A 14,162-nucleotide genomic window follows, 5' to 3' on the forward strand; every position below is an offset into this window, starting at 1 on the left:
ATTCCCTACTTAGAATTCGTTTTGTTTGTTCTTGTACAAAAGTACAAGAAACGGTGGTTTAAAAAAAACTCTTTTTGAGTCAAGGACTTAAAAATAACACAGCTTCTCCCTGAATAAATAAAAGGGTCCCCAAAGTGCACGTAATGGGAGGTACTCAACTTCTTAAATGGGAGCTGTGGGCTTCAAGGTTAAAAAAAATTGTGGCCATATTCATAGTTTTTTTAAAATAAACATTTTACTAAATGAATACACGCACAGGAAAGTGCAAAAACCCTAAATGCACGTCTCCGGTAGTCCCTTTTAAAAGCTACTGGGATCTGATCGGCCCTGGCCAGGCGGCTCAGTGGGCTAGAGCACCGCCCCAATACGCCAAGGTTGCGGGTTTGACCTCTAGCCAGGGCACATGTAATCAACCAATGCCTGCACCAATAAAGTGGAACGGCAAATTGATGTCTAATAATCAATTTAAAAACCACTCCTGGGACCACACGATGTGAGCGTGCCGTCTTCCTCCCCGTGGAGATGGGCAGTTACTACTCCCGCATGGGGCTGTGGGGACAACCCAGTGGGATGGGTGGCGTGCAGCGGGCAGCATTCCGATCCCACCTGCGGGTCTCCAGGGGTGGCTCAGGGGGAAGGGCAGGGCCCGGAGCTGCAGTTTTGCCTGCCTTTGACTCGACGGTGATTGTCACGGAGCACACTGCCCCACGAGATGAGTGGGTCCGACTCACAGGCAGGAAGTGGGGCCTCACCGGCCCTCATCGGTTTACCTTTCAAAGTGTAGTTTGGCGTGATCAGAAAGAAAATGCAAAGTAATTGCTGTGCACCCACGCACACTCACAGAAAACGCTGTGGGAAAACGCACGTTCTGACCTTGTGTGCTATAGAGAAGGAAGAACAGCAAGGATTTTAAAGCTATGCCGCCCCAGGTGGGACTCGAACCACGGTTCCTAGAACTCAAGCTATTGCACAGCTTTCAGAACCAGTGCTTCCACCACTAGGCTACCACGTGTTGAGGTAACAGCTGTCGATCGTTTGCGTTTTGAGCGGTGGTGCCGCCAGGCTGCGTGATGACATCACACCGGAACCTGCCGGCGGAAGGCCGGTGGAGGGAGCCGGGGGCTGCGTGTCTAGGCCGAGGGCAGGGGTGCAGCTGTGGCGCAGGTATGCCGTCCTCTCTTTGGGAGGACCCCGGTGCAGGGGCACAGGAAACTCGAACTGTCGACCTCCCGAGCCGGAATCTGCAGCCTTACTCACCACGCCACGCAAACTCCACAGCTGCCCGGCTCTGCCGCGAGGCTTAGGGACCTAGGGACGCGCCAGCACAGACGTTGACGCAGAGAGCGCATCCTCGCTGCGCCCGAGCGCGCCCCGTAGCCCAGCGCCTGTAGTCGGCGCCGCCGCCCGCGAGGAGGTTACACCTGGGCTGCGCATGGTGAACCATCCGGCACGGAGACCGCGTGGCCTAACGGATAAGGCGTCTGACTTCGGATCAGAAGATTGAGGGTTCGAGTCCCTTCGTGGTCGGTTCCTTTTGGGCGAGTGGCCCATGGCTGGGGGACACAGCAATCTCACGTCCCCTCTCCTAGTCGCTCGGCCCGCTGACACCTACCTTCCGAGGACCTCTCTCCTCTCTCGGACGTGCGCGCCGCGGACCCCCTTAGGTCTGAGGCGGCACTTCCCAGGCGTCTCGTCTTGCTCTTTAGCTTTTCGCGTGGCGCCGCGGTGTGCCCTGCGGTTGCGTAGCGGGCTTCCCGCGACCTGTACCGGGTCTGGGTCTAGGACCGCTCGGGGAGTTGTGGTTTGTGCACCTGCTTTTAGCATTACCAGGGACCACGTGGACGCTGCGTTTTGTCGTGCCCCAGTGGCCTAATGGATAAGGCACTGGCCTCCTAAGCCAGGGATTGTGGGTTCGAGTCCCACCTGGGGTGGTGTACGTGGCTTCTTGCTCTATCGACAATTTTAGTTCGGCGCAAGCGCGCCCCCTCCCGTGCTGCACCCGGGCAACCTAGGGGCTGCATTCCACGTGGTTCCGGCCCGGCCACTGCGCCGCCCCCGGAGCCCTGCCTGCCCGCCCTCTTTAGTCCCTCCTCGTTTGCAGTGTAGCCTCAGCCTGTGAACTGTAAAAAGTCTGGGGGCGGGGCGGGCTTCGCTGCCGGCTTCTTCGCCTTTTGGTTTTTCCATCCCGCGCGCTCGGGGTCTGGTGGGGCCTTTTAATATGACCCAGCTGCGATGGAGTGAATATTTCTGTGTGCTAAAAAGGAAACTTTACCCCAGGTGGGACTCGAACCCACAATCCCTGGCTTAGGAGGCCAGTGCCTTATCCATTAGGCCACTGGGGCCTGCGCCTTACCAGGCTCACATCTCTTCCCCTAGTAGGCAATCAGACTTCGGGTTTTCCAAGCCAGGAGTCAGCGGGGCACATGTTTACTGGGGAATGCGGAGCCCGGGATGGGCCTGGATAGGCCTCCGGGGCTCCCAGTCGACCACCAGGATGCGGGCAGACACTACCCTGGGAGGCGAGCTGACCAACCCGCAGCCCCAGCACCGGGAACACAGTAGGGCTGGGACTGCCCAAACTCCTGGACCATGGCCGGTGGAGACTGAGTGTCGAGCCATCGTGTCTACTTGTAGGTATAATATTGTAAGGGAGAGTGGCGTAAGGAGTGAAGGAGAACGGGCCAGCCTCAATCATGAATACCGAATCATAAACACTGAAAATCTTCCCCATCAGGAGACAAGGGACAAGTGGGAGGGAAAAATCCTTCCATGTGTATGTACGTACATACACATGTGTATCCGTTACATGCAAGTGTGTAATGTGCAGAAAAGAAATACGTCAGCCAGACAGATACTTCACCCTGATATTTTGTTCCTTTAAGACTGTTAGATAAAAAGTAGTACAAACAAAGAAGGAGCACATTTTTAAACGTTACAAACGTTGGAAGGCCACCATTAGAATCCGTGCACAGCTGAAGGGTGTCACAGCTGAACTGCAGCCTGGGGCAGCGCATTGCCGAGAGACCTGCGTTCCCACGTTGCCTCCCCATCCTCCGCGCTCCAGGGCCCCAGGCCCTTGGGCCCAGTCTTGTTTCTCTCTCCCACAAGTGGGGTCTGCAGAAACCCGTCTCCCTCCTTCACATCAGCAAGGAGCGTTTACCGACATGGCTCCTGCCTCCTGCCCTCATTTTGGTTCATCAGTTTGTTGAGGTGTAACATCCATGCGGCCAAGGGCGCACATCGTGGGTCACAGCCCCTTGGGATACAGAAGGGTCGCAGTGGCCCCTTTGGTCTCCACCGCCCCCAAGCACTTCCCTGACTTTCATCACCCTTAACCCGTTTTGACTTGTTTTGAACGACATATAAATGGAATCACTCTTTGGTAGCCTGGCCTCTGGCTCAACATGGTGTCTGTGAGGCTCACTCGTGTTCATTCTTTTGCCCTCAGCGTCTTAAAAGAATGGGTCCTACCCATGTGCTCGCCCCCCGTCCCCCAGCCTCATCTTCCCTCTGTTCCTCTCCTTCCCCTCCTGCCCTCAATGTTCATCCAGGCCCTTTCACAGGCCACGATGTCTTCTGAGGGCCTCAGGGCCCAGCACGTGGCTCAGGGCCCACCCGCAGGGGGACCTTTTCTGGTGTCCCACTGACACCGGCTGAGCCAGTCTCCCTGGGCTCTGTCTTGGCTCTTCCTCACGGCTCCTGCCATTCCCACAACTCCACTTGTCTCCCCAGGCTGCAGCCTCATTCCCCAGCGGCAGGGCTGTCCCCTGTCCTGGGTGTCACCACCTAGGCGTTCCTCCTCAGGCCCCACAAGGCCACCCTCGTCATCCAGCCGCCCGCCCCAAACCTGCTCCCTCTGTGACTCTCCTGCTTCGATGCACAGCATCGCCCATGTCACACACCTGCTCCCAGTCCACGTGGGCCAATGTCCTGTCCCCATAATCCTTTCCCATCTGTTTTCTCTCCATCTCTGTTGTCACTGCCCTAGTTCCACGGTGGGTCCCTGACTGCTCACACAGGTCAGCCTGCCAACCTGTGCTCACTTCCCTGCGGTCTCTCCTTCTCTGTTCACGGCCGGATTCATCTTCCCCTGGCAGCCTCTGTAGGAGCAGAGTCTAAATGTCTTAGCCGTCACATCTAAGGACTTCCTAGACATGGCTCCCATTTAAGACGGCAGATGTGTCTTCCACAGCTCCTCATCCCCTGGGTCATGGCACGGCCCAGCGGGGCCATTAACCAGTGTTGCCGGAGCACCGACCCAGTGCCAGGAACCGCTCGTTTATTCACGTAAGTCTCACAACAGCTCAGGAGGTGGGCTCCAATATCATCCCTAGTTTGAAGAAGGGGACAAAAGTTCAGAGAAGCTAGGTGGTTTGCCCAAGGCCCCGCAGCGGTGGTGGGGGTGGGGGGAGGGCAGGAGCTGACCAGGACAGTCTGGCTTCAGGGCCTGTTCTCAGGGTTACAGTTCCCTGTCCCAGCGACAGACAGGCCGGCCCTGGGCGACAAGGTCTTGCCTTGCTCACATGGCCTGCTCCTCCCACCCTTCGGCCCGCCTCAAACGCAGCTTCTCTGACCTTCCAGTTAGAACTACTTGTTTCTCTGCCCCCCACAACCTAGGGAGAACTTTCTTGTTATTTACCACCTTTGAGGTCGTGTTCCCACACAGGAACCCATTTTTCTTTTCAACTGACTGAATGTCAGGTCTCTCGGAGAATGGACTTCGCTCATTGCTGATTCCTGGGGAAGTCACCCCGTGCCTCTGGACTAATGGATGTGCACTTGCTTGATCCCCAGGAGGCCCAGGAGGACTGGGACCTGCCTTCCACACCCGTCGTCTGTATTTCCTAAGTCCTTCATGGGAGGCTTTCCCCCTTTGCTTACACTCACATGAAGTGTACGCACAGCTACCGTCCATTATGTCGCATTTAGGGCACAGCAACGCAGTACTTGTCAAATGAGTGAGCGAGATCAAAATAATGAGAGAACATTCTATGAAACTCCTACGTGCCAGAGTAACCTGCTACTGTCATGCTGGCCTGGGTGCTTCCCCACCCATAGGATGGCAATCCCCCTTTTCCAGTTCCAAGCCACGCTCTCTGCCCCCACCACCCATGGCCTATGCCAGCGCCTAGCACATGACCTTCCTTCCCACGCAAGTGGCTCCCTGTTACCCATGTTTCCCAAACCCTAAACTGCTTAACTTGAACCTGAGACTCTCTGCACTGCGCTGCCATCTCCCTCCAGACCCAGCTTCCGTGATCCCCCTGCACGAATCCACCGTTCAGGTGGCCCCCTCACTGTCTCCTGCACCCCAGCCTCCTCTTCCGTTCCCTGTGTCCATACTGTTCCCTTCAGCTGGCATGCGCGCTGCTGCTTTGTCCTGATGACAATTCTGCACCTTTTTCCAGGCCCAGCTCAGAAGCCCGCTCGCCTGTCTCAGCTTCTGGCCAGCTGTGTGTCCCTTGAGGGCAGACACCACCTCATTCCTGCTTCCCCCAGGCAGCGACAAGTGGTCGGTGGCAGTCAGGAACTGTCAGGCAGATTCCAACCAAGAGAAAGGCAGGAATCCGTTCTGAAGCACGGAAGCCTTCTGTATTTAGAATTTTATTGCAGCTCCTACATTAAGTGGGCGATTAAGGTTTGACAACACATAACTGACTACGACGACCGTCACAGCCAGTGCCTGCAGCCCTCCCTCCGCATGAACTCTCGGGCGGCTCCAGCGTTGGAGACAAGCATTAGCAACCGCAAACAGGTCAGCCCCCGACGGCCCGCAGAGGGTCCCTGCCAGCTCTGGAGGGTGACTTCAGTCCACATCCACCCTCCTGCTCGTCTTCACGGCAGAATTGATTCTCTTTCTTCTCAGCCTTTCCCGATTCGTGTTTTCTATCCTGCGAACAAAAACAGCACAGTTAGGCCCAGACGCCCAATCGGTGAGAGGAGCTGACCGCTCGCAGGAAGCAGAGGAGCCCCATCAGCAAGCCCAGACCCCCGAGCCTCCATCCGCCGGTCTTCTCCCACTGCTGGGCTTTCCCACATCTGTTGGTGGGTCGTGGACTTGACCCCGCCCCCTTCCCCTTCCTTCCCTGTGCTGCCCCTCAGGCTCGGCCGGAAGAGGTTTGGGGCGTTTCCTGGCACCTGATTCTCCACAGTGCAGCATCTTCTCTGGAGGGCTCCTTGGCTGGCTGGCTGGCTTCAGCGATCATGTCTCGAATCTTCTGTAGGCAATCTGCCAGATTTCGGAACTGATAGCGGCTGCATTCAGAGGTGAGTATCAGCTCTCCTGACTTGCTGATCTTATTTTTATGCTGCAGCGGACAAAAGCAAAACACTAGAGTTCTAACAAGTACGGTTTCAAAGCGACCGTGGGAGGCCCTGACCAGTGTGGCCCAGTTGGTTGGGCGCCGTCCCACAAAGCGAAGGGTCGCACATTCGATGCCCGGTCAGGGCACGTGCACGGGCTGCAGGTCGGGGTGTGCCCTGGGGCGCGAACAAGAGGCAGCTGGCCACGCTTCTCTCCCTCTCTTTCCCTCCCTTCCCCTCTCTCTAAAAATAATCTCCTTTTTAAAAAATTTAAAAAATAAAAACAAGAAAAGCGGCCGAGGGATTAATAGAAAGAAGGGGGCCTGCAGTTACCATGACAGCCATCTTCTGCCGCACAGGCTCGGAGATCCAGTCGGCGGTGGCCAAATGGAACCTGACTTCGGCCTTGGAATTCACTGGAAAGGAAGGGAGGAGGGAGCATGGGTCGCTGCGACCCTAGGTACGCTCAGCAGGTGACCGTCCTGAAACGGGGGCGAGAAACCCAGCCAGGTAGGCTTCCATCCTGTGTCAACTTGGGGACACAGGGCTGGCCACAGCGAGCCTGTAGGACCGAGAGGCACTTCTGGACAAAACTAACCCTCCAGGCCCAGATGCCCGGGCTCCTCTTACAGTGTATTGGGCTCTGCGTAGAATGGGGGAGGGCTTCCACGAGAGCACAGCAGCCCGGCCTTGGGGCTGGCTGCCAGGGCGCGGGTTCCCTGGTTCACCCTCACAAGCCGGTCCTGGTCCCAGCACCCCCCGCTGAGTCTGGGAACCAGGCCTCACTCAGAAGAATTAAGAGGATTATTATAAACTGGCAGCATTTAAGCTTCTGCTAAAAACAAAAACAAAAACACCCTGTATTTGCCATGAATGTAAACACAGAATCGTCAGTCCATCTTCCGACTAAGTTTCAAAGGGAAAGAGAACAACAAGGTGTCCTGTACCTTTGTTAACGTTCTGGCCTCCAGGACCGCTGCTCCGGCAGTAAGATATCGTCAGGCGATCTGCCAAACAGAACACCCCCCAGAGACACGATGATCCCACGGCGAAACATTACACAGCTCTCTCAATGACACGCATATATGTAAACAACATTCACATCAGTACAGGAAGAGATTATCTATAGATGTCAACACTCAAGAGTAAGTGACTTTCCCAAGGTCCCACAGGCAGCAGAGGACGTAAAATTATGACCCAGGTCGTCTGCTTCTGGTCCGGCATAGTCCCCCAGATCCGGCTGCCCCAGCTTTTCGCTTTGTTTTAAAGCAAGGATGCTTTCAGAAGGTCAGCCTAAGGGACAAACGCAGCCTAATGTTCTGTTTCACGACGTGGCGGGCATGGAGCCCGGTAGCCTGCGAGCGCCAGGAGGGTGGGCCTGTGTCTAATCCCTGGGGGTTCCCTGCGCCCAGCACCTGGCCAGTGTTTAAAACCCTCTGCTGGGTGACTGAGCACTCGCTCAGGAGCTGGGGGCCCTGCCTCCCACACTGGCACCGCCGCTGCCTGACTGTGGTCCTGGCCAGGCCCCCTGCGTCCCTGGGTCTCAGTTCCGTGTCTGTCTGTAAGCTGGAAAATGGCGCTTCTTCCTTCTGGTCCTGTAAGTCCCAAGAAGCAGCCTCACGGTGTCTGAGGAGAGTAGGGAAGTGGGAAAACTTCAGGTGACTGGCAGCCGAGCCGCGAGGAGCCTGGGTGGCGAACCAGGTCTGTCCCTGCAGGGGCGCCGGAGGCCCTCCCCGAGCGCAGGAGCACGGGAGGCGGGTGAGGGCTGAGACGCAGCCGCCTCCCGCTGCCTCCCGGCGTCCGGAAGGCTGGCTGGGGACAGGTTCTGAGCAGCCTCAGGGCTCGCTGCAAGCAAGCGGCGTCCCCTCCGTCATGCTGCTGTCACCTGGGCCAGGGCCGTGGGCGCTGGCACCTTGGGGACTCTGTTCTGCCCTGTCTGCGGATGTCACAAACGGACTCTGAAAAGGGCCGGCTGCTGCTTTGCGGGCCTCGCCTCGTCCTTGATGCGCGCACCTCTGACGTCACGCAGACTCCAGTTCACGGGACAGGCCTGACCTCTGACGTCACGCAGACTCCGAGTCAGGGCAGGCCCACAAGTCTGCGCTTTCCTCTCCACGCCCCAAGGCAGCCCTCCTAGCCGATTTCTTGTACGTCCTTTCAGCTCCATGGGCACACACAGAAATATATACATACTCATCTGTGTAAGACACAGTGCTGGTCACCGTACATACGCACCCTCCTTCCTTCAAGGACGATCAATTCATCTACTGTAAAAGTTACTCCGCGTCACGAGCACAAGAAGAGCTCACCGCACAGCACTCCAGAGTGGCGGCACCATCTCTTTTTGCTATTCTAAACAATGCTCAAGGAGTCCACCTTTGCACACTCAAAGATGGTTTCTTTACTTTTATTAGACTGAAAAGAGCTGGAAGGAATGTCAGAGGGCTGGGGGAAATGGCTGATTTTTTTAAATAAAACCAAATTACTTACCGACAGGAATGTCATAGTTGGCTTGCTTTGCGTCACCCTGTAATGGAACGTACACAGTGTCAAATAAATGCTACCTGCTGGGTGACTCCCAACTGGTCCAGGGCAACCAAAGAAATGATGTAAAGGCACGATGCAAACATAATACAACGATTTCCAGGACTCAGCAAAATCCGATCAGAGGGCAGAAAAGGCTTCCCAAGACCCCAGAAGTGCCATCCCAGAAACGCTCCTCTGGGAAAAGGGACCTGACCTTTGCAGCCCTCCCTGCCCCCACCTGAGCTGGTGTCAGGCGCCCTCAGAGGCCTGGCTCCCGGGCGGGGGGAAGGCACCAGAGCGCACGTACGTCAGCGAGACCCCAACAGGAACACCCTCTGCTGGCCTGGAGTGAGCCCTGAAATCCTTTCTCGGCCGTCTTACTCCTTCCCTAGAACAGTTCATCCGTCTGCGCTGGTGACCCCCAGCGCTCTGGCTCACACTCAAACCTCGTTCTTGAACTCCAGCCCCGCAGCCAACAGCTGTCCAGTGTCCCCTCTGGACGCCCCACGTCAGACCTCAGGGAGGACGCCCCCCCGCCCGCTCAGGGACAGCTCTCAGCACTCTCTGCGAGAGCACCCTGCCCTGATCATTTCTTCTCAATACGTGACACGTTTTCTCCCTTGGTTTACTGTCTGCTCCTTCCACCTCAACAGCAGCTGTCTCTGCGATGCTTGGACCAGTGTCTGACACAGGAAGGACACGATTTTTTTTTGCTGAATAAGAACTTTCTAGTCTCAATTAATGGCAACTCAATCCTTCCACTGCTCAGGGGCCCAGACGCCAACGCCTCTCCTAGTCTCACTTCTCGTAGAAAACCCAGCAGCAAACCCTGGAGGCTTTCCCTGCAGAGTATCACTAGAACCCGAACAATTCTCAGGGTTCCTACCGCTTCCTCCCCGCTCCTTGTCTCTCGCCTGTGTTGGTGCCGTCTGCTAACGGGCCTCCCTGCTCTTGCCGTTCTCCGGTCTGCTTGTTGTAAGGCTCCACGAGTGACCCCTGGAAGAGCCGGCTGGATCACCCCACTCCTCTGCCTCAGGTCCTCCAGTCGGTCCCCACACTGTCCTGCTTGCTGTTCCCTGAACAAGCAGAACAGGCCACTGCTTTGAGGTGGCTGCACCTGCTGTCCCCTCTGCAGGACGTCCATCTCCCCTCTATTCTCATGGCTCCCTCGCTGCTTCTCCTAGGTCCTTACTCAAATGTCACCTTCTCGGAGGCCTTCCCAGACCATCCTGTTGAACTGCAACGCTAACCCTGCCTTAGCACCTTCTTCCTTCCAGGCTTTACTTTCTCCAAAGCCAGACGCCATCTCGCACGCCCTGTCCTGCTTATTTTGCTTACTGCCGGCTCCCTCCTCTAGAACGCCAGCCCCGCAAACAGGGCTGCGGAGCGCTGCTCGCTGCTCGCTGCTCTCTCCCCGCGCCCGGCGCGGCGCCCAAGGCACGCTGTCAGCAGAAGTTTGCGGCCCGACTGAGGAGTCGGCGCACGTTCTCGCCCAGGGAACTGGCTGGGTCCGTCCCTCCCGCTCCCGGGGCGGAGCCGGAGCCTGCACGCTGCGGGCGGGATGAAACGCATCCTGGGGACACGAAAGGGCGACCAGCTTCCGCGGGTGTGCGGGGGCTCCTAGAGGCTAAGGGCGGCGTAACTCTCCAAGATTCCGGAAGGGAGCAAGCCGCCTGGCAGCCTGCGGCATTTGCTGCCCGCTCTGCAGGGCCAGACTGCCCCGTCTCCCCCGCGACAAGAACCCGGCCCTGGAGGCTGGGGGACTAACGCGGACGAGCTGGTGGCCACGTAAGCAGGACGCCCTGCGCGCTCTCCCAGCGCCTGCACGCCCCGCCCAGCGGGCCCAGTCCCCGGTTGCTCAGGCAACCAGCTCCCTCCCCGCGGCCCCGACGACGAACGGCGCGCGTGGCCAATAGGGCCGCGGCTTCCTGACGCCCCGCCCCCACCCGCGGCGAGGGAACGCCCCTTCCGTCCGGCCCTGCCGGCTCACCGGGACCCTCCAGGCGGTGTCCGCGCCCCGCGACTCCGGGTAGAGCTTGTCCAGGCTGTAGATGCTCTGGAACTCGGTGCCGTCTGCCTGCTTGTGCAGGTCCCGGCGGGGGCAGCGCGCGGGGGGCGGGAGCAGCCAGGCCCCGGCGCGGCTCAGGCCCCAGCGCAGGCACCGCGCGGCCGCCATGTTGGGGCCTCGGGGCTGCTTCCGGCGCGCGCCTCCCTCCGCGGTCCGCCGGGTCGCGTCTCCCCTGTGGACTTCGGTTCCTGTTGGAAGGTCCCCGTCGGCTGCTTCCGGGAGGCCTGGGCGGCGCCGAGGTCCGCTGCAGCGGCGCGGGAGACGTTGGCCAGGCAGCGAGCTCTCAAGGGAGGCTCCTGGCGAAAGAACCCCCAGATCCGTGTCCCCAGAAACACCCCCTCTCCCCTCCTCCTGGGCTTCTGTCCCCGCATGCCTCACACCGTCTAGGAGGCCAGCGCTGTCTGCCTGGCTCACCTCCATTCCCTTGACCCTGCCGACCTTTTCCACATCACCCCATCTTACGTTTCTGGCTTACCGCCTGTCTCCTCGCCGGGATGGGATAAGATCCAGGAAGGCGCTGGCTCACTGCGGCACCCCCAGCACCCGGGACCTGGCCCATCATAGGCGCCCAATACACATCGTTAGGGCCAATGTTTGGGAGTGTGATTTTGAAAGGTGAGGCCCGCGACGGCTGAGCCTTAGCGACTTCAGGCTCATTCACAAGGCAGCCGATAAGCAAGACCCCGGAGAGCCCGTGTGTGAAAGGTCCACAGGACGACCAGCCAGCCGGGAGGGGGGGCGAGGCCCGTGGAGGGAGAGAGAAGTGCTGGGCAGCGCCGCCCTCATACGCCACGCTTGTGGGTTCGACCTGCTGGTCAGAAAACGTACAAGAATCAGCCGATGATGCATCAGTTGGCGAAACAGCAAGTTGGTGTTTCTCTCTCTCAAATAAATAAAGAAGCGGACCACACTCACCCCCCCCTTTGTGGGGGAGCCAGTAGTTTCATGGAGCGCTGTGGCGGGTCCTCCCAGCCGGGAGGGCGTAGAGGGAGGCTGAGGATGTGGGCAGACGTTCAGCCCGCCGGGCGCGCTAAGCAGAGCCCTCTTCCGGGGCTGTTAAGGCCTGAACTCCAAAACTGGAGGTCGTAACCCCAGAAAGGTTCAAAGGAGAGCAAGCAGTGTTTGGGACAGCTACGTGTTGGCTGAGTTTCTTTGTAGGGAGGCAGTGTGGTGAATCAAAACATCTCAATGAATATTACACTGTCTTTATTCGCTCATTCCTCAGATGATTATTAGTAATACTAGTGGTTGTTTCGTGATGAAGAGTTCTATTTTTAGGAAGAGCATAATTACCTAGAAAAATATGCCCCTGGGGATGTCGGCTGTATGAAACAGGAGACTGTCAACAAGTCAGGACTTTGTGGTCTTAGCCTCATTGATCTGGGCAAAGTCTTTAGGAGGGAATAAACTGCCCCCCCAGGCACTGGCTTTGTAAACCCAAACTAGGAAGAGAATAGCGCTAGCTTGGAAGGGGATCTCCTGGGTCCCTCCATGTCTGACGAAGTCCCAAGACCTCGGAGGGAACAGAGGAGTCTCCATGGTGATTGGAATGAGCTGCTCAGGGGAGTGAAGCTGGTCCGTGCCCTGGGATTATGAAGAGCAAAGTCGGCACCATTCAGTCGTTGCTTTGAGCTGGGCTCCGGCCCTGTGCCTGACCCAGAATGACGGGAAGAGGAAGCTGCAGGTCTCCATGGCCCCAAATAAACACAGCCTGCTCCGGCCATCTGGCGCCCTGGATTCTGGGGCCGGAGGGGGTGGAGGAGAGAATGAGACAAATTAGCCCCGGGGTGGGGGGTGCCGGAGGGTTGGGAGCAGCTGCCAGGCCCTATTCACCTGCTGCTGCCATGAACCACCCAGAACAGAGGCTCTTCTGGGAGGAACTGGCCTGAGAGGTGCCCCCTGTTCCCTTAAAAAGGGGGGCACTGAAGGCTAAGGCCAGCCTTCTTCCCTCTTTGGTCCTCCCTAGGCTGGGACGATGCTCCAGAAAAGGGACATTCACAGAGGTGAGGAGGGGGAGGTCAGAGAAGGAATCACCCAGCCTTTCCTGGCGGCTGAGGAGCGTCAGGTACCAGCCCTTCTCAGCGGCCTGTGAGTTGGGGTACCCCAGGCAGGCAGGGGGTCCACAGGATTTCCCTTTCTTCTCTGGAGCGCCCTGGGACAGGCTGGCTCCTAAAACTCAACATTACATGGAAATAGGGAGTATCGCATAGTGGGATCGGGTCAGGTCTGCAGTCAAATATTTCTGTGTGCTCCTGAGTTACTAACTTAACCTCAAAGCCTCAGGATCCCCATCAGGAAAACAGCTTTTACAGCTGCCTGTCAGCAGGTAACAAAAGCTGGCTGTTACTAAGGGTGCTAAGTGTGTACAGGTTTTCCGAAGGAACTTCCTTTATTTTCAAAGACCTGATGGCTTTTATCTTTTTTTTTCTCCTGCAGCACCAGGGTGGGAAGCCAGTCTGACTAGCTCTTCTCCAGACCTTCTTTCCTCCTCCCCCGAGGGGCAGGGCAGGCTGCACAGGGCATGCCCCCTGGCATGGGTGGGCAAAGCTGCCCCCTGCTTTCTGGAAGCTGCTTCCCTCTCTGCCTCGTTACCTGAAAACGCGGCCCGGCTTTCAGCTCGGAGTCTGCAGGGAGGGCCCAGGTGGGGCTGTTTCCTGGGTGGTGGGAGGGGGAACCAGTTCCTCTGACGGACCCAGTGTTTGGTCTCTGGGAAGGCTGTCAGCCTGGGAGAGGAGCGAAGCAGGGGAGAGCCCGGGGAGGCAGCCCAGGAAGGAAGGAGGGTAGATCCAGTGGGGAATTCAAAAGGCAAGAGAGAGGAGTGCGTCGGGGTACAAGTCACAGCTTTCTCTGCTCCTCAGGGGCAGCTGCTCCCTGTCCCACGACAGACAGGCCGCAGCGGGACAGGGACGTCCGACAGCGTGCATGTGTGCACTGAAACCCACATGCTGGTCATTGATTTAAAAAGCAGACGTCACCAGTTTGGGGCCCAGTTCTGGGCTCCCCACACCACCCCGTGCTACCTGCAGGGGCCAAGGGAGGTCACTCCTGGCTCCTTCAAGAATGGGGGAGGGCTGTTGGGGGGAGGTCCCTGAGCTGACCCCCTGGGGAAGATTTTGGAAGCTCTTCCTTGTGGGGATGGGATCCACAGAGCCCACCGATTTTGCTGTGTGGAAGCGGGAGAGTGGAGGAGGTAGCGAGAAGCTGAGCCCCAGAGACTCAGGCGCATTTCCTTTGCTTCTGAAGTCGAAGCTGTTGGCAGGAGGGA

General features: G+C 57.9%; 1 protein-coding gene and 3 non-coding genes across 4 annotated transcripts; 2 read left to right on the forward strand and 2 right to left on the reverse strand.

The window, feature by feature from the left end:
- The first annotated feature begins 1,454 nt into the window (after window positions 1–1,454).
- Window positions 1,455–1,527, forward strand: TRNAR-UCG (transfer RNA arginine (anticodon UCG)). Its single transcript has one exon. It is a non-coding gene; the product is annotated as a tRNA-Arg (tRNA).
- Window positions 1,528–1,858: 331 nt separating this feature from the next.
- TRNAR-CCU (transfer RNA arginine (anticodon CCU)) lies at window positions 1,859–1,931 on the forward strand. The gene has a single exon. It is a non-coding gene; the product is annotated as a tRNA-Arg (tRNA).
- Window positions 1,932–2,269: 338 nt separating this feature from the next.
- On the reverse strand, window positions 2,270–2,342 carry TRNAR-CCU (transfer RNA arginine (anticodon CCU)). Its single transcript has one exon. It is a non-coding gene; the product is annotated as a tRNA-Arg (tRNA).
- Window positions 2,343–5,588: 3,246 nt separating this feature from the next.
- Window positions 5,589–11,039, reverse strand: MRPL58 (mitochondrial ribosomal protein L58). Its single transcript, XM_090291139.1, has 6 exons — window positions 10,820–11,039; window positions 8,794–8,830; window positions 7,251–7,310; window positions 6,637–6,719; window positions 6,139–6,308; window positions 5,589–5,891 (listed from the first exon to the last, which is right to left on the reverse strand). Exons 1-6 carry the CDS (start codon window positions 11,003–11,005, stop codon window positions 5,807–5,809), a joined length of 621 nt encoding a protein of 206 aa, XP_090147265.1. The 5' UTR covers window positions 11,006–11,039; the 3' UTR covers window positions 5,589–5,806.
- Between the last annotated feature and the right edge of the window lie 3,123 nt (window positions 11,040–14,162).

Source organism: Furipterus horrens, unplaced genomic scaffold (assembly GCF_987537825.1).
Source record: "Furipterus horrens unplaced genomic scaffold, mFurHor1.1.pri manual_scaffold_11, whole genome shotgun sequence".
NCBI lineage: Eukaryota > Metazoa > Chordata > Mammalia > Chiroptera > Furipteridae > Furipterus > Furipterus horrens.